This window comes from Vulpes lagopus, chromosome 21, assembly GCF_018345385.1.
Source record: "Vulpes lagopus strain Blue_001 chromosome 21, ASM1834538v1, whole genome shotgun sequence".
Classification (NCBI taxonomy): Eukaryota; Metazoa; Chordata; class Mammalia; order Carnivora; family Canidae; genus Vulpes; species Vulpes lagopus.
Genome location: NC_054844.1, coordinates 9010127 through 9036260, shown reverse-complemented (window position 1 = coordinate 9036260; position 26134 = coordinate 9010127). Strand labels below are relative to the sequence as shown.

General features: G+C 43.0%; 1 protein-coding gene across 9 annotated transcripts in view; it reads right to left on the bottom strand.

Annotated features, from left to right (window-relative positions):
* RIMKLB (ribosomal modification protein rimK like family member B) overlaps positions 1 to 26134 on the bottom strand; it is a 186380-nt gene that overhangs the window by 60359 nt on the left and 99887 nt on the right. The window contains exon 1 of one of the 9 annotated variants that reach the window (XM_041735729.1): positions 6078 to 6167. The exons of 6 other annotated variants lie outside the window; for them this stretch is intronic. Coding sequence is in view for 1 of the 3 variants with exons in the window: in XM_041735727.1 (XP_041591661.1) it covers positions 4878 to 4900 (23 nt within the window). In the remaining 2 variants the exon portion in view is untranslated. Of the gene's footprint in view, positions 1 to 4877; positions 5118 to 5352; positions 5675 to 6077; positions 6168 to 26134 lie in introns of those variants that run through there. 2 more of the 9 variants (XM_041735728.1, XM_041735727.1) reach the window with 2 other exon arrangements.

Sequence of the window (26134 nt, the reverse complement as noted above, 5' to 3'; positions counted from 1 at the left end):
GCTCGCTCAAAGTTCACCATGTTTTAGGGACGCCTGGCTGATTCAGTCAGTGGGCCATGCAACTCTTGAGCTCAGGGTTGTGAGGTTAGAGCTCCAACTTGGAATATTACTTAAAAAAAAAAAAAAAATCTTTAAAAAAAATTCATCATGCTTAACATGCTAAATGTTGGGCCTTCTTTCCCATATTTTCTTTCTGGACCTTATTTTGAAATATGAGTTGGGGGGCACCTGGGTGGCTCAGTGGTTTAGCATCTGCTTTTGGCTCAGGTCATGATCCCAAGGTCCTGGCACCCAGTCCTGCATCAGGCTCCCAGCACAGCAGGGAGCCTGCTTCTCCCTCTGCCTATGTCTGCCTCTCTGTGCCTCTCATGAATAAATGAAATCTTTTTTTTTTTTAAAGATGTTATTTATTTATTCATCAGAGATACACACACAGAGAGAGAGGCAGAGACACAGGCAGAGGGAGAAGCAGGCTCCATGCACCGGGAGCCCGACATGGGATTCGAGCCCAGGTCTCCAGGATCGCGCCCTGGGCCAAAGGCAGGCGCTAAACCACTGTGCCACCCAGGGATCCCGAATAAATGAAATCTTTAAAAAAAAAAAAGAAGAAGAAGGAGTTGAGAAACAGATTAATATACTCAAGCTGAAGACTTTATAGATATGGCTAGCTAAATCACATGTCAAAGGAATAAGCTAACTAAGAACTCAGGAAGATTTCAAGTTTGTTATTTAGACAAACCTGCATGAATTTCCAAGATGTACTATCAATGTCTGGGAGCACCTGGGTGGCTCAGTGGTAGAGTTTGTCTGCCTTTGGCTCAGGTCCTGATCTCAGGGTCTTGGGATCCAGTTCCGCATAGGGCTCCTGTCTCCCCTCTGTCTATCTCTCTGCCCCTGTCTCTCTCTCCCTCTCTCATGAATAAAATCTTTAAAACAAAAACACGGGATCCCTGGGTGGCGCAGTGGTTTGGCGCCTGCCTTTGGCCCAGGGCGCGATCCTGGAGACCCGGGATCGAATCCCACATCAGGCTCCCGGTGCATGGAGCCTGCTTCTCCCTCTGCCTGTGTCTCTGCCCCTCTCTCTTTCTCTCTGTATGACTATCATAAATAAAAAAAAAAAAAAAAAAAAAAACTCATTTAAAAATAAATAAATAAATAAATAAATAAAACAAAAACACATCAACGTCTGAAATGCTGCCAAATATGGGACAGCAGAGCAGTAAAAGAGAACTGCTATGATCTAACACAGAAATCCATGTTCAAAAAAAAAAAAAAAAAGAAGAAATCCATGTTCCATTTTGGAGATCTTATCTCTTTATTCCTAAGAACATGAATCCAAGAGCGAATATCAAAAAGGTTAAAAAGGGAAGAGGAGAGAGAAAGGGAAAGTAAGGAGCTGAATAAAGTAAAAACATTTAAGGGGTATGTTTGGAATTTTTTTTAATTTTAATTCCAGTTAACACACAGTTTTATATTAGTTTCAGGTGTTACAAGATACCTGAGTGATTCAACAATTGTAGAATTTTTATTTTTATTGGTCACAACTTGATGATTTACTACCACTTTTGAAAGGGTTGCAAAAATTATTTAGGCGTATCAATGCTTATACAAATTTTACTTCATCAATTGACAAATTGTACACATTTTAGAAGAATCTAGTAGACTCCACCAGACACTGCTGGGAGAACACACCACCAGATGAAAAGAACAACGATCAATGAAATTAGATTGTGAACTCCATGAAGACAGAATCCCCATTTTGTTCTCTATTATCCTTAGCAGGTAACATAGAACCTCATGTTTGAGAGACAAATGTTAGGGTTAGGGGTTAGAAATTATTTTAAAGGAGTCTGTTACACTGAACCGTAAGACAGTATCAAAAAAATCATAGCTATTTTCAATATCTAATACCAGGCCAATGTGTATCACCATCTAAACACAGCTGTAAAAATTCATAATTTATCAAGATGCCTGGGTGGCTTGATTGGTGACTCTTGGCTTTTCAGCTCAGGTCATGATCTCATGGGTCATAGGATAGAGACAGGAGCTGGGCTCTGCACTCAGGAGGGAATCTGCTTGAAAATTCTCTCCCACTACTCTCCCCCCCCCCCCACTTTCTCTCTCTCAAATATATAAAATGTTTTAAATTCCTAATTTGTCTTTTCAATTTCTTATAAAAAAACAACCCAGGCAGCCTGGGTGGCTCAGTGGTTTAGCGCCACCTTCAGCCCAGGGCGTGATCCTGGAGACCCAGGATGGAGTCTCACATCAGGCTCCCTACATGGAGCCTGCTTCTCCCTCTGCCTGTGTCTCTGCCTCTCTCTCTCTCTCTCTCTCTCTCTCTCTTTCACTGTGGTGTGTCTCTCATGAATGAATAAATAAAATCTTAAAAAAAAAAAAAAAAGCCTAATGCTACTTTCCATTGTTGTTATACAATTTATCCTTAAATAATTAGTTTTGCTAACAAAGTCAGAGGGGAAAAAAAAACTTATAATTTTAGTAAAAGGAATAAAAAAGATACAAGCAGATGGGTTCTATGCAGACCAGGCTCTAAGGGAGTAGAGCTGACTAGCTCTGTAGCTTTTGTCCTTCAAGCCAATTTTGAAAGGAAAAAAACATTGGAAAAGAAAACATTGTAAAAATACCATAGTAGGAGTTATGAAGCCAGAAAGTCAGTTCTTCTCTGCAAACCTAATATGTACACAGATGCATATGGTACATGAATCTAAAATATACTATGCACAGGTATTTTGAGGTAGTGTGTTACCATTTAACAGCTCTTAATATGACAAGCAGGAAAATTCCCAAATAATGAAAGACAATTTCCTCAACATCTGTACCTAATCTCTCCTATTCAACCTCTTGAAACTGCACATGCCAGTACAGTTAACATTAAAATATTTTCATTATTCTTATCACAATCTACTCCCAGATTTTAAAATAACATTAGATTCTAATTTCTCAAGGCTCTTTTCCCATATGCTTATGACTTAATCTCACTTGCAGAGAATATTCTGTAAGCTAACATGCCATAAACTCTACAAATCCACATATCACTAAACTACACCCCCAGTAACAAACACAAAACTCACCCCTTCTTGTGTGTGTGTGTGTGTGTGTTTTTCTCACTCTTCACATGTTCCTGGGTACAGAAGTTCTTCCTCCACCCATTTTCACTCAGTTTAGGACTCTTTGCCTGCTTCCCAGAGGAAGATGATAAAAGCTACTTCTCAAACTGTGGAACAACTGGCTGTGATCTCTCTCCTCCCCCCCAACCCCATCCAGTGTTTATGATGTTCGGTATTTCAGCTCACAGGGAAGGGAGAAGTTGAGAAATCCGGCTAGTGACTTACCCCAGTAGCAAATCCCAGGTGGATACAAACTGAGGAAATCAAGAATTGAGTGAGATTTTTTTTTTTAAGCCATGTTTTATCCTGTGCTCCAACACACTAATGACTGAAGGCTGGTTGACATTCATTGGTCTGAGTTAAAAATATATATATATTCTCTTTAGTTTGTTTCTTCATGATATGGCTAAAAAGGGTAAAGGATTTATAAAACATTGCTAGTAATTTCCCTCTGGAGAGGAAAAGGGGACTCAATGAGAAGGGAAAGGAAAAAAGGGAAATTTATTGTTGTCACTCTCCCCTCCATCCTCAGATGCTACTGAATTCAATAAACAATCAAAGAAAATGAAAAAAAATATTAAAGATATTTACCAGAAACATAAGTGGAATTTTAGCTGGTAGCCCAAAGTGTAAAGATTAGAAATAAACAACTCCTTACCCCCTGCAGGGGGAAAGGCGGGAACAGAAAAAAGGATCTTCACTGAGTGGAGGATTCTAAGTGACTGAATTTGCTGCTCCCCTTCTTGGCTCTCTGTTCTCAGAAACACAGAATGCCCCCCTCCCCGACAAGCAGACTCCAACACCTGATGGGGGTAAGAGGAAAGCAAGAGAGGGAAAAAAAGCAGACAGAAAAAGATGAAAACACCAACAGCCATCTTGCCAAACTAACAACTAAATGTACTGCATAAAAGAAGGAAATTAATTGCACTGACAAAGATAGAAATAAAATTACCTCTAAACAAGATAGGTCTCCTCCCCTTTAACACACTAACCAAATAACCCGGTAAGCATTAGAAAGGAAATTAAACTATGACTTTCTAAAATTACAAATTGTCATTCTAAAAGTTAGTGAATAAATGCTCAATCCTTATGACTGGAATTTCAGACTGTTTTGTTCCAAATAAATACCTTAAAGTGTTTTGACAATCAATTCTTTCTCTAAAAAACAGAAAAAAGTGACCTTTAAATGTGAAAGAAATGAGATCTACAGAGCATTTAAATTCTAATGGTTAACAAATAAAAAGAGTTTCGTTAAATATAATAAACATCAAGTCCACAAAAAAGGAGTGTCTCCCATATTAGGCTGCCCCATGTATTTTCCATACAGGTTTAGAATTTAGCCCAACTCCCGAAAGAAAGATGGGGGAACAATTTATGTAATTAATGGGAAAATAACAGCAAGCTGAAAGAATTTACATCGAAGTCACATTCAACACGGTTAGCATAATAACCTCACTCACTGAATACAATTAAGGCCCCATCTCTCTTCAAACCCACAAATGGGATAAAATACTGGGGATTACAAATCTGCAATCAGAGATAAGGATACATTAGTAAGGCAAATCTGAAGTTATTATCTTCTATTTGGGGTTTAAGGGAGGGGATGGAGAGGCAAGATGTGCATCGTGGTCAAATGCTTGCAAAAAAAAAAAAAAAGATTCAAATAGGCGATTATTGGTCAGCTCATTCTCACTCAGAGGACTGTCAAAAGAGAAAGAGGAATGACTGTCACACTTTCTAAAATCTTACGTGTCAGGAGGAGAACAGGGCATTTAAGCCACACTAAGCGCAGTGCAAACGGCAGCACAGCCTCTTCCCTCGGTCACACCGCAGGAATGTCTGATGGAGGCAGGGGTAGGAGAGATCACCACAGTCTCAAGGACAGGTTGGCAGCACGCGTGTTCTACTCCGACAAGCACTCGCAGGGCCACCACACCCCCTCAGACCCGGGGAGGCACACTTCACGCCCGAGGTCGCCGCCTCGCTCCCACAGCTCTCCCGTCACCAGCCTCCGCCCCGCACAGGCACCGGCCGGGCTCCCCGCCGCCTCCCGCCGCCTCCCGCCGCGCCGCGACCCCCGGCCTCCGCCGGCCCCGGCCGAGCCCCGTCTCGTCGCCGAGTCCCTCCGGCTGCAGTCGCCTGCTGGGGGGAGGGGCGCGGGGGGCGGGCGCGCCTCCGCCCCACGCCGCTCCACCTGGGGAGGGAAGCCACCCGCACCGCTCACCTGGGGAGGGCGGCTCCTCCCTCGCTCTCGGCCGGCGGAGCCGGGCTGGGGCCTCCGAGGGAACCGCGGGCTGCCGGGCGGGCTGGAAGTCCGACGAGGAGATGGGGAGGGGGAGGGGGTCGGGATGCCGGGAGCCGCCTCCTTTCTCCTCCGCCACCGCGGCTCCCGCAGCCAGGCCGGGCGCCCTCGCACACTCGCCCACTTTCTCACAGCCTCGCGGTCGGTCTGGCTCTCCGTCGCCCCCACCCCACACACACTCGCCCCCGCCCCCACACACACTCACACCCGGCCGCTCCTCGCTCCTCGCTCCTCGCGCCCTCACTCGCCTGTGGTGCGCGCGCGCGCGACCCCGCTCTCACACAGCGCGCGCGACGCCGGCGGAGACCGCCTCGCGCTCCCCAGACCGAGGCGCCGCGCGCCGCCCGCCCGCGTGCGGAGGACCCTCGCGCGCCCGGCCCCGCCCCCCAGGCGCGGCGGCGCGGCGGCGCGGCGGGCAGGGGGCGGCGGCCGGCGGGCCGAGGGGCCGGGCCAGCCAGCCGAGCCGGGCCTAGCGGATCCGACACCTGCGGCGGGACCCGCCCCCCGGGCTCCGCGTCCCCTCTCGCAGCCATCGCCGGCCTCTCGGGTGGTGGAGGCGCGATGGAGCGCGCGCGCCGGGAGGGCGATGGGAGCGCGAGAGCGCTTCGAGGACGCGCTTTCCCCACCCGCCGCCAAACCGTCCTCACCGACGAAAGGAAACGGGTGGGGGGGCGAGGTTTGTTCCCAGCTGGAACCGCGAGATTGGTCCCTTCCGTTGCCCACCCTCCTCGCCCTCACGTTCCCTCCGGGGGCCGCATCCATCCACACTTTGAACCCTCAAGCCTCGCGGGGACCGGGTGCTGCCTGCGGGCCCCGCCTCGGGCCCCGCCTCGGGCCCCGGCCCGGCCCGGCCCGGCCCACCTCCCGCGCAGCCCTTGCGGCGCCCGAGCCCCGCTCCCGGAGGCAAGCCGGGGAACAAAGATCAATACCTGGAAGGTCCGTTTATCCGTGTGCGGAATAAAGACCTTGCCTCTGTACGATGTGGGGCAGATCGTGGAGCCACAGTACATCGTATGTTCGGGGCTTGAAGGAGGTTAAGAGGCACAGACAGGGTAGTGTGGTCCAGCACTGACCTCGGGCAAATCAGTTCCTTAACTTCCTCTGAGCCTTTGTTATAAAAAGCTAAGAGTCTGTTCCAAGGTTGCTGTGAGAACGAAATATATTTAGGAGCATTTTGAAAATCCAAGCTGTCTATAAAAATAAACTGATAGTCCAAAGGAAGCTAACAATGAGTATGTTCAGCTATGTTACTTACTGTTGGTTTTTCTAGATCAGGAAGAATGAAGCCATGCAACAGATGACCGTGATACTTTACATGGCAAATTCATTTCCAAATAACCTTATTCATTTATTATCGCCCCAGATCCCAGATAGGAGATACAATAATGTCCTAACCAGTTTGCCTTCTTGAGTCACATTCCATTCTGAGCAGCCTCAGCCAACAAATTCCTTTCAGCGCTCCTTTCCCAATCTTTTTGGTCTGCCCCCCCCCCCCCCCCCCCTCTAATTTCACTCAGTACTTAGTCCTTTAAGAGATAGAGCATAACCCAGAGCGGTAACTTGTGGGACTGGACCAGACTTGTAGTTTCACTTACTTATGTGATCTTCTAAAGTACCTTGACCTCGGGGCACCTGGGAGGCTCCGTGGCTGAGCATCTGCCTTTGGCTTAGGTGGTGATCCCAGGATCCTGGGATTGAGTCTTGCTGCACCAGGCTCCCCACAGGGAGCCTGCTTCTCCCTCTGCCTATGTCTCTGCCTCTCTGTCTCTCATGAATAAATCTTTAAAAAAAAAAAAAAAGCACCCTGACTTCTCTGTATCTTAATATACTTGATTACACAAGTTATCTATAAAAATATTTGATAGAAACTTTAAAAGTAGTCACCGCCCTGGGTGGCTCAGTCAGGTCACTAGGATCCAGAATCCAGCCCTACTTCCCACCCCCTTACAGCTCTCTGCTCAAGTAGGAGTCTGCTTCTCCGTCTCCCTCTGTTCCTCTCCCCTGCTTGTAGTTGCTCCCTCTCTTAAATCAATAAGATCTTAAAAAAAAAAAAAATAGAACTAATTACTTCATTGAATTGATAAGGAGTAAATGACCCAGTAAGTGTATAGGACTTAATGCTCAGCACAAAGCAAACGGTATTTGAAGTGTATACTACTGCTATATTTTGCCACCAAGAGTAACCTAGGATAGTGAACAGGTTTCACAAAGGACACATTTAGAGAAATAAATGTGCTACATGACACACTACCTAAAGAAGAAAGGGGGTAAAGTCTACAGAGCTAAAATGTTGCTATTTATTTCCACCCTGATATTCAGTCTCCTGAAACAAAGTATATTCAACCTAAAGACAAAAGAGAAGCATTTTGTGATCAAGCTTCCTTGATCACAGAGATACTAATACAATGAGAATCTGGTCAAGGATAAATGGGAAAATTGACAGAGAGAGAAGGTTGCATGATTGGCCCCGCAGATTATCAATAAAACGTAGCCTATCTTTCAGTCCTAATTTTAAGAAACTCAACTTGGGGTAACCATGTATCACCCAGAAAAAGGATGAAACTGTGGGTAGGGAGTATCAGACTATTAATTCACTGACCACTTGCCTTTAAAAAAAATGCTATCGGGGTACCTGGGTGGCTCAGTGGTTAAGCATCTGCCTTCAGCTCAGGTTCCTGATCCCTAGGGACCTGGGATTGAGTCCCACATTGGGCTCCCTGCAGGGAGCCTGCTTCTCCCCCAGCCTTTGTCTCTGCCTCTCTGGGTCTTTCATGAATAAATAAATAGAATCTTTTTTTAAAAATTAAAAAATAAAAAAAAATTTTAATGCTATCTATTCATGTACTGTCATTATGTGCCAGATACATCCAAAGAAATTCATAATGTATACAACGTTGCTTTCCACTTAAGGTAGTCAGAAACAAACAAACAAACAAACAAAAAGAACTATGTTTTTTGTTTGTTTGTTTTGGTTTTATCTATTTTAAAGAAAAGAGAGAATATGTGCATGGGCACACGGGGAGGGGGAGAGGCAGGAGAGAGAGAGAAAGAATCCTCAAATAGACTCCCTTCTGAGCACGGAGCCCAAGGCAGAGTCCACCTCACAACTCTGAGATCATGACCCAAGCCAAAACCAAGAATCTGACACTTAATCAACTGAGCCACTGAGGTGCCCCAAACAGAACTATGTTCTTAAAAGCAAAACCAAGTGGTGCCTGAGTGGCTCAGACGGCTGAGCATCTGCCTTTAGCTCAGGTCATGATCTTGGGGTTCTGGGATCAAGCCCTGCGTTGGGGTCCCTGCTCAGCAGGCAGTCTGTTTCTCCTTCTCCCTCTGTTCCTCTCCTTTTGCTCATTCTTGCTCTCTCATAAATAAACAAACAAACAAATACAAAGCCAAGGAGGGGTGCCTGTGTGGGTCAGTCAATAGAGCAATACTCTTTAGTTTGACTCAAATCAAGATCTCCAGGTCAAGGATGTGGCTGCTGCATCAGGCTCCTGCTCAGCATGGAGTCAGCTTGAGATTTTCTCTCTCTCTCTCTCTCTCTCTCTCTCTCCTTCTGCCCCTTCCTCACTCATGTGCATGTACTCTCTAAAATAAATGACATCTTAAAAAAAAAAAAAAAGGAAAGCCAAGGATATGGCTCATTTTAAAGCATCACTATATAAGATAATATTTAGAAGAATGATCAAAATCATAGTTTATATTTTTGTATGAAGTAATAAGTGAGAAGAAAGTATTTTTGACATTTCTATAATAGAAAGCAAGGTCCAAAAAGGTTCAGTTCCTTAGACTCAGTCATATTCTTTGTTCTTTATGGTTGCTATGGTTTTTTTTAAAATATTTTATTTATTTAAGACAGCCAGAAAGAGAGAGAGACCATGAGCATTAGCAGTGGGGAGGGGCAGAGGGAGGGGGAGAGAGAGAGAGAGAGAGAGGGAGAAGCAGACTCCCCACTAAGCAGGGAGCCTGATGTGGGATTCCATCCCAGGACCCTGAGATCATGACCTGAGCCAAAAGCAGCTGCTTAACCAACTGAGCCACCCAGGTGCCCTATGGTTGCTATGTTTAGACAGGTATGGACTCACATCTCCTTTGGGTAGCAATATATGCAAAAGTATTTTGGGGCAACTGACTGGCTCAATTGGTAAAGCATGTGACTTAGGCTTGGGTCCCGAGTTTGATCTTCATATTGGGGGTAGAGTACCTTAAAATAAAAAAGTATTTTAGGAATACTTGGGTGGTTGAGCATCTGCCTTTGACTTGGGGCATGATCCCAGAATCCTGGGATCACATCCACATGGGGCTCCCTGTAGGGAGCCTGCTTCTCCCTCTGCCTATGTCTCTGCCTCTCTCTCTGTCATGAATAAATAAATAAAACCGGGCAGCCCCGGTGGGGCAGCAGTTTGGCAATGCCTGCAGCCGAGGGCGTGATCCTGGAGACCCGGGATCGAGTCCCATGTCTGGCTCTCTGTATCGTGCCTGCTTCTCCCTCTGCCTGTGTCTCTGCCTCTCTCTCTGTCTCTATGAATAAATAAATAAAATCTTTAAAAAAATAAATAAATAAACAAAACCTGTAATAAATAAATATTTTAAGTAGCTTGTACACCACTCATTTTTAACCATAAAATTAATATTCTTTAGCCAATTAATATTCCTCAGCTGGGTGAATCCCTTGAGAATATATAAGGAGCCTAGCATCTCTGGAATCAGATTAATTTGATTTGAAATCCCAGCTTTATTTATTAGTGGCATGTGATTTGTTGCTTAAACTCTGTAAGCCTCAGTTACCTCATCAACAAAATAAAGATTGAGGTAACTTAAATATAATGTACTATATAGTAAGTGCCCCAAAATTATTAGCTATTGGGGCAACTGACTGGCTCGGTACATAGAACATGTACCTCTTGATCAATCTTGGGATTGTTTGAGCCCCACACTGAGTGTAGAGATTATTTAAAATAAAATCTTTAAATATATATGTATATACGGCAGCTGGGTGGGCAGTCAGTTGAGCATTTAACTCTTGATCTCAGGGCTCTGAGTTCAAGTCCTATTTTGGGCTCTCTCCTGTGCCTGGAACCTACTTTAAAAATTGACTAAATAGGGGATCCCTGGGTGGCTCAGAGGTTTAGCACCTGCCTTCAGCCCAGGGCCTAATCCTGGAGTCCCAGGATCAAGTCCCACATCAGGCTCCCTGCATGGAGACTGTTTCTCTCCTTCTGCCTATGTTTCTGCCTCTCTGTGTCTCTCATGAATAAATAAATAAAATCTTTAAAAATAAAAAAATAAAAATTGATTAAATATAGGTAAGATAGATATAGGCCATTATTATACAAGACAGATACCAAAAAAAGTCAAATATCTAAGACAAGTTATACAATATTTATTTTTTTTATTTTTATTTATTTATGATAGTCACACAGAGAGAGAGAGAGAGAGGCAGAGACACAGGCAGAGGGAGAAGCAGGCTCCATGCACCGGGAGCCCGATGTGGGATTCGATCCCAGGTCTCCAGGATCGCGCCCTGGGCCAAAGGCAGGCGCTAAACCGCTGCACCACCCAGGGATCCCAAGTTATACAATATTTAAATATGTGTAATAGTACAAATAGTTACACACATTTACTGCATGTCCCAATGTATAAGTAATATATTTGAGACTAAATTGAAATGCATCTTTTACCTAAACAAAAACACTTCCCTATTTGTGCTCTCCTCCCTAGACACATTATAATCAATGGAGAGCTTTTTAAAAACTGATTTAATCAGAATATCTGTGATTTGGATGGAAGCACCAATATTTTTTAATGCTCTCTGGGGAATTCTATTATGCATCCAAGCTGGACCAGGTTTAGACAACAGAGATTTTATTTTATTTTATTTTTGACAACAGAGATTTTAGAATTAACTACATATGACTGTATTGAAATGTGTACATTATCTAGACACATTTCAGTTAATCGTATTAACTGGTTAGAATATGATGGCTAGATTTGCAGCAAGAAGCACTTTTAAAAGTTCTTGGTAGGAGCACCTGGGTGGCTCAGTTGGTTAAGTTGGGTAGTCATGACCTTTGGCTCAGGTCATGATCCAGGATCCTGGGATGGAGCCCCACATGGGGTTCCCAGTTTAGCAGAGAATCTGCTTCTCCCTTTCCCTCTGCACCCCCTTACCCCCCCCCCCCCACTTATGTGCACTTACTCTCTCTCTCTCAAATAAATAAAATCCTTAAGAAAAATACAAGCTCGGGGATCCCTGGGTGGCGCAGCGGTTTAGCGCCTGCCTTTGGCCCAGGGCGCGATCCTGGAGACCCGGGATCGAATCCCACATCGGGCTCCCGGTGCATGGAGCCTGCTTCTCCCTCTGCCTTTGTCTCTGCCTCTCTCTCTTTCTCTCTGTGACTATCATAAATAAATAAATTTAAAAAAAAATTAAAAAAAAAAAAAAAAAAAAAAGAAAAATACAAGCTCTTCGGTAAACAATATGGATATACTAGGTGGAAGGCACATAAAATGCGAGGAGTTGATGAAAATAAAAGCTCCCCTAACAAAGTTGTCCGGGTCCAACCAATCCCATGCCGCTGATTTGACTTGTGTTGCAGTGGTGTATCCTCTACATCAGGCAGAAAAACATAATGCACATATTATTACCTACGATGCATGTCAAACAAAAATATTTAAGTACCCCATAGACACCATCTGGTGCAAATCTTTTCCTCCCGGTTTACACAAGAAAACAAGCTGGGATTTGATCAAAATTAAAGTCCTCAAAGTAGTAAAGAGAATTGTAAACAGGAATGAATCCAGGATTATTATCAGTACCTAAAATAGTATTCTTTATGGCATATCTAATGTGATTACTGTAAAATTCATGTTGGTGGGGAAAAGGTAGTGGGTGTCACATCAGAACCTACACTAGCAAATAAGAAATGGTAACAGCAGCTGCAGTAGATCTAACTCTCCCCACCGCTTCCTCTCCCTGAACCAGCCGGCTAGAACCAGCCCGACAACAACAGTCTTCACAGTTAGAATAGCTAAATACTGATCTAGCCTTTCCCCACCCACATCCCTCCTCCTTTTCCGCCACTCCATTTCTACACATTAAACTGAGCGTCTCTCTAACTATGCTAAGAAAATGCCAATGCCAGACACAAAGGAGGATGGGAGGGGAGGCAGTGAAGTCCTGGATTTGCTGAATCAGGAGGAAACAATGTAAAGAAAAATAAGACTTAGAGGACTAATGTAGGTTTCCCCCTCCTGTAATTGTATCTGGTTGCAAGGAATATTTCTTTTTCTCTACCACATAAAAATAACCTAGAATGCTTGTTTAAAATGCAGATTCCATGCAGGCCCTCATCTCTGACCTTCTGAATCAGCTTGTGTATCTGCATTTTTTGAGCCAAACTGAAAGCTTACAGAACCAGCCATGACTCTACATTTTTAATTTGCACCCCAAGTAATTCTTAGACACATTAAAGTTTGAGAAAAATAACCATTTGTAAATGTTCCTTAAAGCCTTCAACATTTAAATTAATTTTAGCCTCAAGCAATTTAGTAAGGTTAAGCAAATACTGCTAGTCCCTTCCGACAGAAAATTGAAGCAATGAGATTAAATCATTGGTGGTAATTTCCTAGTCTCCTGTTCCCTGTTCACTGGAGTATCTTAAAAGTGTATCAATCTGGGGGCACCTGGCTGGCTCAGTTGGTAGAGAATGCAGCTCTTGATCTCAGGATTGATTTTGAGCTCCATGTTGAGGGTAGAGATTACTTTAAAAAATGTTTAGGGCAGTCCGGGTGGCTCAGCGGTTTAGCGCCGCCTTCAGCTGGGGGCGTGATCCTGTCGGGCTCCCTGCAGGGAGCCTGTTTCTCCCTCTGCCTGGTCTCTGCCTCTCTCTGTGTCTCTCATGGATAATAAATAAAATCTTTAAAAGATAAATAAAATTTTAAAATGTTTAAATTTGGTGGGTGGAGGAATGGGGTAATTGGGTGATGGGCATTAAGGAGGGTACTTAATGTAGTTAAGCACTGGGTGTCATATGCAACTGATGAATCACTAAATTCAACCCCTGAAACTACTAATATAGTATATGTTAACTACATTGAATTTAAATAAAATGTAAAATTTGACAATTTTTTTAAAGGGTATCAATCTGGGAAGAATAAAGGAAAATAGAATGGAATAAGTAAATGTGGAAAGCAGTGTGTTTTCTTCTACAGAATAGAGCAAGCCTCGAATAATAAAGGAAAAAAAACAAGAAAGACCCTCAGTACAGGGAAATATAAATGAATTAGCAGACATTTCAACAATAGAAATGTTTATTTTTTTTTTTTAAGATCTTATTTATTTTAGAGAGAGAGAGAGAGAGAGAGCACAAGCAGGGGGTGGGCAGAGGAAGAGAGAATCCCTCAGTGCTGAGCACAGAGCCCAGCATGGGGCTTGATCTCACAACCCTGGATCATGACCTGAGTCAAAAGCAAGAGTTGGAGGCTTAACTAACTAAGCCACCCAGGCACCAGAAATGCTGATATTTAAACCACACAAGGTCTATAAGGATCAGTCAGAATTCATCTATCAGTGCCCCAAATTATGAACAAACATTTACATATTGAATAAAAATTCTAGAAGTATTCTTGTGACCTAGCACTGCCATGATTGCCCTGGTCTGCTTTGCTGTCTTTTGCACATTGAAAAAGAAATTAGACTATGGAGCCCTGTTCATGAGTCTAAGTTTATGTAGTTGTCCTTAGTGCAAAGAAACAGAATAATTTTTATGTATTCTGTCCAAATTCTTATTTGCCCTATGCATTATTTTCTATTTATTTTTTTTAAATATTTATTTTAGAGATGCCTGGGTGGCTCAGCTGTTGAGCATTTGCCTTTTGCTCAGGGCATGATCCCGGGGTCCTGGGATAGAGTCCCATATCAGGCTTCCTCCATGGAACCTGCTTCTCCCTCTGCTTATGTCTCTCATGAATAAAAATTAAAATATTTAAAAAAATAAAAATAAAGATCTTAAAGAGAGAAAGCACGTACTCATGCAGAGAGAGGGGCAGAGAGAGAGAGAGAGAGAGAGAGAAAGCATCCCAACTAGACACCCCACCCCATGCCCCACCCCCGGCTGGGTGTGGAGCCCCTATGCAGGATTTGATCAGATCCCACAAACCTAAAACAGGACCTGAGTAGAATGGAAGCCTAACCAAATGAGCTAACCAGAGGCTCCTTTTATTTTGTTTTTACATCACTTTTGCTTTCTTGGCTTTCAAACCCCATATCAATTGTTGAGTTCGTTTTTTATTAACTTCCTTGCCGTTAAATCACATTTCTTCCTGCCAACTCCACCTAAATTCCCAACTCCTTGATTTTTCTTCTTTCTCTCTGTTTTGCAACTTGAGTTTTATCCCAACGGCATGATAAAAAATCAGAAGAGAGAGTAAAGAGAGGAAAGAAAAATCCACGTTGAGTGACAATGCAATTGCTAGACAAATCTCTAATATACAGGTCCAATCCTTCTTGTTTCCCAGAACTTTTCTAGATAACTAGCATGGGCAACCTAGACTTAGATAGAGGATCTGTAATATTGGCTTAACTAGTAGAGAAATGAAGAATGAAAACATAGGTATGAGAGAATTATCAAAAAAAATACTTGACAGGGACGCCCGGGTGGCTCAGCGGTTGAGCATCTGCCTTCAGCCCAGGGTCTGATCCTGAAGACCCGGGGTCGAGTCCCACATTGGGCTCCCTGCATGGAGCCTGCTTCTCCCCCTGCCTGTGTCTCTGCCTCTCTCTCTCTGTGTCTGTAATGAATAAATAAATAAAATCTTAAAAAAAAAAAAAATACTTGACAGGATCCCTGGGTGGCTCAGCGGTTTAGAGCCTGCCTTCGACCCAGGGCATGATCCTGGAGTCCCAGGATCGAGTCCCACATCGGGCTCCCTGCATAGAGCCTGCTTCTCCCTCTGTCTGGGTCTCTGCCTCTGTGTGTGTGTGTGTGTGTGTCTCTTGTGAATAAATAAATAAATAAATCTAAAAAAAAAATACTTGAAGCATATTTAGTTATTTGTCCCCAGGCTCATAATACACCTAAAATGTTTTATAATATGGAATTATATATAGCAAACATTTTTTAAAAGATTTTATTTATTCATGAAAGACACTGAGACATAGACAGAGACATAGGTAAAGGAGAAGCAGGCTCCCCCAGAGGAGCAGAATGCGGCACTTGATCCCAGTATCCCAGGACCTTGACCACAGCCAAAGGCAGACGCTCAACCACTGAGCCAGCCAGGCAACCCTCAGTATCTTCTTTTCAAATAAGCAAATGGAGGCACTGAGAGGCTGAGTAGCTTATCCAAATTCACACAGCTAGCAAATGACTCAACCATAACTTGAATCCAAGCATCAAACTAGATGCTCTCTCTCTCTTTTTTTTTTTTTTAAGATTTTATTTATTTATTCATGAGAGACACAGAGAGAGAGAGAGAGAGAGACAGAGACACAGGCAGAGGGAGAAGCAGGCTCCATGCAAGAAGCCCACGTGGGACTCAATCCCGGGACTCCAGGATCACTCTGTGAGCCAAAGGCAGATGCTCAACCACTGAGTTACTCAGGCGTCCCCAAACTAGATGTTCTTAACTATTTCTTCTAATCCCTCCAAAGGCTTTAAAATTGGTTTTCTCTCCAATATCCCCCATTTCTTATTACTGTAGCCCAACTTGTCCGTGGTTTGCATTCTGTGATTTCAGTTATTCACAGTCAACCACGGTCAGGAAGCAGATGATCCTTGTCAATAGCTTAACACTACGTCACAATGTCATTCACCTCACTTCATCTCATTACACAGACATTGAGTCATCCCATATTATCACCAGAAGAAGCGGGAATACAGCAAAGATATTTGAAATAGCACATTCATATAACTTTTATTATTGTATATTGTTATAATTATTCTATTATTAGCTTAATCACTAATCTTGTACTATGCACAATTTATAAATTAAAGTTTATCATAGGTGCGTATGTACAGGAAAAAACAGACTATAAACTACCTGTGATTTCAGGCATCCACTAGGGGTCTTAAACATATCCCTGGTGGGGATCCCTGGGTGGCTCAGCAGTTTAGTGTCTGCCTTTGGCTCAGGATGTGATCCTAGAGTCCCGGGATCAAGTCCCACATCGGGCTCCCTGCATGGAGCCTGCTTTTCCCTTTGCCTATGTCTCTGCCTCTCTCTCCCTCTCTCTTGTCTCTGTGTCTCTCATGAATAAATAAATAAAATCTTTTAAAAAATTACCAGTACTTGTTATTCTCCAACTATAGAGATTCCATTTTGATTAACTACCATTTAAGTAGGGATGCCGGGTGGCTCAGCGGTTGAGCCCTTGCCTTCAGTCCAGGTTGTGATCCTGGAGTCCTGGGATTGAGTCCCACATCAGGCTCCCTGAACAGAGACTGCTTCTATCTGCCTCTCTCTGTCTCTCTCTCTGTGTCTTTGATGAATAAATAAATAAAATCTTTAAAAAGAACGAAACAACCATTTAAGTAATAAATGAATTTGCTCCAGTCATGAAAGCTTTTCATCATTATGCTTTTTCTCAACATTTAAAGACTAAAAATAAAACTACTGCCTTATGAGAGATCATGAAATGTTTCATGGTTTAAAAGGGACCAAACGGACACACTGGGGCAAACAAGTGGTTACCAGAAATTCAGAGTTTAGCCAAGAAGCCAGGGTTTGGTGCCTAATAGAGAGGGCAAAAGTAGGTCAGCGTCCCTGGCAGTCACAGCTGGCAGAAAGTGATGTCACCCGAGAAATGTGGTGGGGAGAAGGGGAGGTGGAATTTAAGGTGGGAAAGTAGAGAGACTCTTTGAAGGGTGATCTGTGGGCCGGGAGGCTAGGAATTTACAGAGGCGAGCTTAAATCAGCCTTTCATAGGCTGATTGCAGAAACAGCTGAAGCACCACTTCCTCCTCCCCCTTCCAGCCTGCCTTCTCCCAGGCCTCATCCCTACCTCCTATCACCCTCAGACCCCCTCTGCTGGAGACAAAGACACCAGAGAAAGGAATGAGGAGAAAGACAAGCCTGATAAATAATTATTTTGATAAAGGAGAGACAGGTGAGGCAAGAAGTTAAAGAGAATTTTAATCAAATCCAGGGAACCATGATGAAGAGGAAGACATAACAAAGAAAAGGAGGAAAAGATGGCTGAATGAAACAAAAGACCTATTAATGATGGGGCAAAAGTAGCACTGCAAATGTAATTATAATAATTTCTAACCTCTTATACTTCAAAAATGATGCAAGTGAAGAGATGAGAAAGACACTGTAATGGTTATGATTTGAAATAAAAAATATGTAATTAGTGTTTTGGCAACAAAGCAAAACTGGGATGCTCCCAACTGAAACTTCCCTCCACGGCCCACATCCAAGTGCAAGGTTATGATGCCTCTAGGTTTATCTGTCTAGATCTACAAGTTCTTAGGACTAAGTATTTCATTCCAGGTGTAAGTAGTACTTGTTAAATTTTGTTAATAACCGTAGTAATAATAACCACCACTGGAATGTGGAGATAGAGTATGTTTCAATGCTCGTGCTTCTGCACCTCACATTATTAATCACCACGAAGATAATTCTCTGATGCTGTTCAATTAATCTCTGATCAAAACTGAATGTCCTTGGGACGCCTGGGTGGCTCAGCAGTTGAGCATCTGCCTTTGGCCTAGGGCGTGAACCTGGAGACCCAGGAGTCCCACATCGGGCTCCCTGCATGGAGCCTGCTTCTCCCTTGGCCTGTGTCTCTGCCTCTCTCTCTCTGTCTCTCTCTGTCTTTTATGAATGAATATATAAAATCTTTTTTTAAAAAAAGAAACTAAATTTTAAAAAGAATGAATGTCCTTCCATTATGTCCAGTAGCTTTCCTATCTAACAGCAACAATAAAACAAACCTTTTTTCTCTTTTAAGACTATCAATGCTCCTGTTTGGATAACTTAAGTTTTACAACATCTCCTGGCATACTCAAAATATACCTGTAGCATATATGTTTAGATAGACTTGTCTAGAAAGAAAGAGGAAAATTAGGAACAATCTCAACAAGGTGCAGGAAGAATTAGGGAAATACAATGCCTATATCTGGAAGAATGTTACTTTTCTTTCCCTCCTCCTCTAAAATTTCTAAGAATGGAATTTCTATTGTTCAATCTTCTGTTTTCTCATTCCCTCTTTCTTCAAATCTTTTTCCCCCTCTTTTTACAACAGCTCTCTATCTCCAGCTCATCTTTGCCCCCATGTTTCCTTCGGACTTTGTTGTGTCTTGGCTTAGTCGGCCAGACTTCCACTAAACTTTCAGAGCTGGAATCAGAACAGTGCATTTGGCAAAAAGTCAGTCACACATACCATACAACCACAAACAAGCACTCTGACTGCAAAATCCTTTCAACAATACATTCCTGATTCTTGTACTCAGCAGTTCGCACAGACCCATGATCTGAAATCAGCAACACATACATTCACACACATTCTGCATGCACATGGCCTCTGCAGTCAGCTCACAAAGACACAATATCTGCAGAAAGGTCTTTTGCATGCAGCATACACAGCCAGTACATTCTCCTCCCCTTTCATAAGCTCTTCCTGACTGGCTCTTTTTCCCAGCCACCTCCTCCCCGCTGCCTGGCAGTGGCTCCCCTCCTTTTCCTGCAGTTCCCGAAGTAGTAACTGCAGTGCCATCCATCACCCTCCCAACAGATCCTCAGGCAAAGGAATTATTTCTTGAAGCTCTCTGTTCTCCCAGCCGAGAACTTGCTCTGGCAAAGGGATTGTCAGAACAGAATCTCCTTCTGGAACACAACACCGTAGGTCAGTTCCTACTGACCTAACTTGTTCTTACTGAGCCTGATTTTGACATGGAAGGCTTTCAGAGAAGGCAGGGAGGAGAGAAAAAGAGAAGGAAAAAAAAGAAAGAAAAGAGAGAAGGAAGCAGAAAAGAGAAAGCCATGGTAGAAATTTCAAGAAAGACAACTCGAACAAAAGCAAAGAAACAGACTTAAGAAGGAAAGACAAGAGGGAGGAGGAGAGAGAAATGGAGCAGGTGTAAAAGAAAAAGGAGAAACAAATGAGATAAAAGTATGACAGATCAGTTATAACAGTTTCTCAAGCTTTTTGTTACCCAGGAAGTCACTAAGGTAACCCTAGTAGTAGGAGAGATTACAAATGGTTAAAAAGAGAATCACTGAGGGGCTCCTGAATGGCTCATTTGTTTAAACATCTGAGTCTTGATTTCGGCTCAGGTCATCATCTTAGCCTCTTGAGATCAAACCCTGCATCAGCCTCCGTACTGGTACTGGGCCCAGAGCCTGGGTAAGATTCTCTCTCTCCCTTTCCTTCTCCCTCTGCCCCTCCCCTGCTCTCTCTCTCTCTCTCTCTTAAAAAACAGAAAATCCGTGATAAAGAGAATCAACTCATGTGATTATGTACTTTGAAATTTCCTAAAAAAACAAAATAGACACCCATCACATGTATCTGACACAAGGAAGATTCAAACAACCAATTTGAAAGTATTTATCGATGGTTGGAGAAAAAGTGCACTAAATTTCAGTTAAAACAGATGAGATTTCTTGCGAATACTGCAGTATTTGAAATATGCTAAAAATTTATCTATTTATCTGAAATTCAAATTTATTGGGCCATCCTGTATCTTATCTACCAATCAGGGGATTCTTTTTTTTTTTCTTCAAGATTTTGAAAGACATGAGGGACACACAGAGAGAGGCAAAAACATAGAGGGAGAAGTAGGCTCTCAAGGGGAGCCCAATGTGGGACTTGATCCCAGGACCCCAGGACCACGACCTGAGCCAAAGGCAGATGCTCAACCCCTGAGTGACCCAGGGTCCCTCTCACAGAGTTCTTATGGGTAGAGCACTCATAACCACTTCCAGTCTGGTGCTGCCCAATTCAAATAAATTTTTTGTTCAAATAAACTCCTAAAAATGTTAATATGTCTCTGTTTATCTTTTTAATAGTCCTGGTGTTAGCAGAGGGAACCAAAGGAGACTTTTGATAATCCCCAGGATCAATGAGCAACCCAATGACACCAAGTTGCCCAATGAACTCACTGCTTTTTCCCTGTGTCTGGTGCCTCACTGATCTAGCTCTGCAGCTTCTGTGTTAGGAGCTTTATTTGAGTATTTTTTTTTCCAGACTGGATTCAGGAACAAGCCAGAATTGAAGTGGGTCCAACTTAGTGTTGGAGGAGATCATCAAGAAAGCATGACCCCCAGCTGGACTGGCAAGGTAGATCTGGACAATTAAAGGGCCTCTCTCCCTCATGCAGTCTTTGGAATATGCATTTTGCTTGCCTTCCTTATTCCCAGCAGCTGCCCCAAGGAGACAGCCTTGAGATAGAAATGGGTTGTTGAGACTATCTGCACAATAGATGTGACTAAACACAGTTAAGGCCTCTATATAAACTTTTAAGATTTGGCAGGCAGGAGCATAGATCTCATCTTGAGACCACCTAAGACAAGCTTTGTAAGTAAGTTCCTTAGCTTATAAAACTTGCCATTTACCAATCTGGAAAGGTCTGCCTCTTCAGTATCTCTTTGCCGACAAAATACAGGACCAATTTGCAAGCTAAAAATTGGTAAACCCAGCAGGAAAGCAAAGGAATAGGCCCCAGGAAAGAGGTATCTACAGAAGAGATCCTAGATGGCCATTGACTTCCCTGTCAGCGAAAGAGGTGGCTTCTGTGTTAGATGCCTGCAGATTGACACATGAGTATGAAGACATCCTGAAAACGCTGGCTGGTTTGATGTGCGTATTTGAGGAGCTGCATAGTATACTGTACAAAAGGGGGGGAGGGACACATGGCTGCTGTAATGGCTCCTACTTGTGGGCAGTTTAGCTGGCACAAGTGTCCAACCAGACACTGCAGCTGGAGTTGGGAAACTGAAAGAAGAGCATGAAGGTTTCCACTGTTCTTCTAGTTTTGGGGCTGGCTGACAAGGTAGGAAAGCAGAATAATCTGGAAACTTTAGGGGGCCATTTTCTTTCTTTTTTTTAAATTTTTATTTATTTATTCATGAAATACAGAGAGAGAGAGAGAGAGGCAGAGACACAGGCAGAGGGAGAAGCAGGCTCCATGCAGGGAGCCCGATGTGGGACTTGTTCCGGGTCTCCAGGGTCACGCCCTGGGCCAAAGGCAGGCACTAAATCACTGAGCCACCAAGGGATCCCCTAGGGGGCCATTTTCAAAAATTAGATGGGCACAGATAAAGGTCTGAGTGTTTGGGACAAAGCCTGACTGGGGTGCTAAGGGGTGGAATCCCTAGAAAGTGATGGGAATGAAGAGGATGTTGTGATGGTTGATGGGGAAAGAGATGAAATCCCCCACGCTGTCAACTCCCAAAACAAAAGCAATTTTAATTTTTAATAGATTTTATTTATTTATTCATGAGAGACACAGAGAGGCAGAGACACAGAGGGGCAAGTAGGCTTCCCACAAGGAGCCCAATATGGGACTAGATCCCGGATCTTGGGATCACACCCTGAGCCTAAGGCAGATGCTCAACCACTGAGCCTGGGTCACCCAGGCATTCTACAAAAGCAATTTTTTTTTTTAAAGATTTTATTTACCTATTCATGAGAGACACAGAGAGAGAGGTAGAGACACAGGCAGAGAGAGAAGCAGGCTCCACGCAGGGAGCCCTACCGGAACTAGAACCCGGGTCTTCAGGATCACGACCTGGGCCAAAGGTTGTGCTAAACCATTGAGCCACCCAGGCTGCCCTACAAAAGCAATTTTAAGTAGCAATTAGCCAAAAATGCCGAGGGCAAAAACTTAACATTGTTTCTTTGCCCCCCTTGAAATTGTAAATCTTATCATGTCTTTGAAATGTAAACACCTAGGAGATAACCAAAACATTGCATACAAAGAAAAGACCAGGAGCAGAAAGGTTTTTATAATATAGTGCTGTATAAGTTCCCTTGCCCCAATCTACTCGGTACCCTCCAAAAGATCACAAATATTCAGTAAAAAGCTGTAGCCAAGAGAGTGAAATAAAAGCGATCTGTGTAGATGTATGTTGTGTATATGTGATTTTTTTTTTTTTTTTAGTCTCTGGAGGGGGGCAGCCCGGGTGGCTCAGCGGTTTAACACCGCCTTCAGCCCAGGGCGTGATCCTGGAGCCCTGGGTTCGAGTTCTGTGTTGGGCTCCCTGCGTGGGGCCTGCTTATCCCTTTGCCTGTGTCTCTGCCTCTCTGTGTCTTTCATGAATAAATAAAAAAAAAAATCTTAAAAAAAATAAATCTCTGGAGGGTACTACCACCATTGATTTGTAAAACAGGCAAGCTTTTTTTTTTTTCCACAAAATTACTAGAAATAATAAGGGTGGAAGCAAATGACTATGAATGAAAATAAGGCAAGTAGAATGTGGTGGAGTTTAAGGGAGTAAGGAAAGATGTGAAGGACATGAGGGGGGTTGTTCTCTTTTGGTAAAGGGGGAGAGTGAATTTATCCTCAAGTAAAATTACTGTTCCAAGATGAAAAAAATAAGATAGAGTAAAGCTGAATGGATACAGAAAATTACAGAAAGTTTGTGGAAAGGAATATTGAGAAAGGAATTTTATGTGTAGTGAAGCTAAGATCAGAATGGATTTATTTAAGTTAAAAAAGAAAAGGATTTTTTTTTTTTTTAAGATCTTATTTGTCAGAGAATGAGAGAGGGCACAAGGCAGAGCAGCAGGCAGAGGGAAACAGGGAGAAGCAGGCTCTCTGCTGAGCAGGGACTTGATCCCATGACCTTAGGATCATGACTAGAGGCAAAGGCAGACACTTAACTGACTGAGCCACCCAGGCACTCCAATACATAAAAATTTAATGTAATCTACCAAGATAAAAAGGCTATGTTTTGTCTTTAGCAAGTTTTTTTTTTTTTTTAAAGATTGTATTTATTTATGCATGGGGGGCATGGAAAGAGAGAGAGAGGCAGAGACACAGAGGAGAAGCAGTCTCCATTCAGGAAGCCCGAAGTGGGACTCAATCCGTGACCCCAGGATCACACCCTGGGCTTTTAGCAAGTCTTTGATTACTTAAAAAGACAGCGTCTTTTCTCTTAGAAGAACGAGGGGTTCTACAACTGTGAAATTTTTATTTTATTTTAGTTTTTTTTTTTACAGTAATCCCTACACCCAACATAGGGCTTGATGTCCAATCCCAAGATCAAGAATCATTTTCTCTACTAATGGAGCCAGACAGGCACTCCTGTCCTAGGCTTTAATACATTTGAAAGATCACCCAGTAAGGCCTGTTGACTCCTATGCCAGACTGGGTACCCTGTCAAGGCACCCCATACTGTAAAGATATGGAAGATGCAAAAAACATCCATCATTCCAAATCTCACCATGGATCAACATGAGGTGCTGCTGAAAATACCAAGCCTCATCCTGCCAGAGAAAGGAATTATCTACTGCGGATCTGCAATGGGACATCCCACTGGGATACTTTGCATTCCTATGTTAAGGGGAACTACTCAGTCTTTACTGGGATCACATTGTTCTGCTGTTGGGGGAGAGAGGGCCAGCTGACCACAAAGCACAAGCCTAGGGCAGCACATTGACCAGTCCTTGAACAGGCAGAGGGACATTCCTCTACGAACTCAACTGCCTCGATATATTGCTAAGGGCAATAGGCAATCTTAGCCCACCCCCCAGGATCCTGTAAGTCTACATTAGTGGATAAAAATTCCTTTAGAAATTCCCTTTTTCTCTACCCCCAAGATACATGTTGGCAATCATCCTCCAAGCATATGACCTATGGGTATACATCTGAAGGGTCTCATGACTAAGGTTTTTATTAGACGGTAATGAGGGACCTTTTCCCAACAATAGCTAGCCCCCTCAAAGTCCTGGAAACCTGGCTTCCAAAATTCCTTATAGAGTATGCTATCCCCAAAACTGTCCCAACTTGAAAGAATATAGTCAGCCATTCCTTATAAGCCTGGGGCAGCCACTCTCCCTGCCAATAGGTACTGCCCTGTGCATTAATAAAACCACCATTTTGCACCAAAGACATCAAGAATTCTTTCTTGGTCGTCAGCTCTGGACCTTACCTATATTCCAAAACTTCATCACTGCTGCAGAGCTGACAGATAGAAATCTCTACCTAATATCATACTTAATAGTGAGATATTAGACAATTTCACACTATGATCATGAACAAGGCAAGGATGTATCATCTCATCACTACTCTTGAACAGCATAATGGAAGTCTAGCTAATGCAATAAGAATAGCAAAGATGAGGTATACAGATTGAGAATGAAGAAATAAAATTGTCTATTTACAGATGACTTGATAATCTATATAGAAAATCTTAAGGAGTTGACCAAAAATAAATAAATAAATAAAAATAAAAAACCTTCCTGAAACTAGCAAAGTTGCAGAATATAGAGTTGTACAAAATACATTTTTCCAAATGCAAGCAAAGAACAAGCGGAATTTGGCATTAAAACATACCATTTATGGGGCACCTGGGTGGCCCAGTTGTTTGGGTGTCCAACTCCTGGTTTTGGCTCAGGTCATGTCTATCAGGTCATGGGATGGAGCCCTGTGTTGGGCTCTGCATTCAGTATGGAGTGGCTTGAGATTCTTTTTCCCTCTGCCCCTCCCCCTGCTTTTGAGCTCTCAAATAAATAAATTAAAAAGTCCTTTAAAAAAAAGTACATTATCACCTGAAAGGAAAAACTTCTGTCTCTTCTCTATTCACAACACTTTTGACACCAAATAGGGTTGTTTAATTCATTGATCAATCTCAAACTCCAGCTGTGCATCCTACAATTCAACACTATCTACCTGAAGTTAATCTCAGATCTCACAAGTTAGGGGCTCAGTCCCACAGACTGCTCCCATCTATCAATTGTACATCCTGCCTCTCTTCTAACAGCTATAAATCAGGAGTCCATCCTTGAGTTCAGTAATTTGCTAGAATGGCTCACCAAACTCAAGAAAGTGCTTTCCTGTTATCACCCATTTATTATAAAGGCTACAGCTTAGGAGCAGCTAAATGGTAGGGATGCATAGGGAACGGTATGAGGGATGAGTGTAGAGCTACCATGTCATCTCAGGCCACACCACCCTCTCAGCAGTTGAATGTGTTCACAGAAGCTCTTCAAATCCAGTTGGTTAGGGTTTTTTTTTGTTGTTGTTGTTTGTTTGTTTGTTTTTTAATGGAAGTTTCATTACATGGGGGTTGTAGATTCAATCATCATGGTCCATTAGCAGTTACTGCATCCCAGGAGGTAGGACTCAAAAGTTCCAGCCCTCCAATTATTTGGTTTGTTCCCCTGGCAACCAGCACCCATCCCGAGGCTATCCTGGAGTCCCCAACCACCAGTCATCTCATTAACATCCAAAAAGACACGTGTCAATTCCTAGGGTTTTAGGAAGTGTTTGTGGGTAAGCTAAGACTCAATATATATACCTTACATTGTCACAGTACCCATCAAAATATAATACTTATGTATAAATCTGAGAAAGCCACAGTAATCAAGACAGTGTAACATTGGCAAAAGAATAGACAAATGCATCAAAGGGACAGAATAGAAAGCTCAGAAATAGACCCACATAGATATAGTCAGCTGATCTTTGGCAAAGGAGCAAAGGCAATACAATGGATCAAAGGCAGTCTTCAACAAATCATGCTGGAACAACCCAAT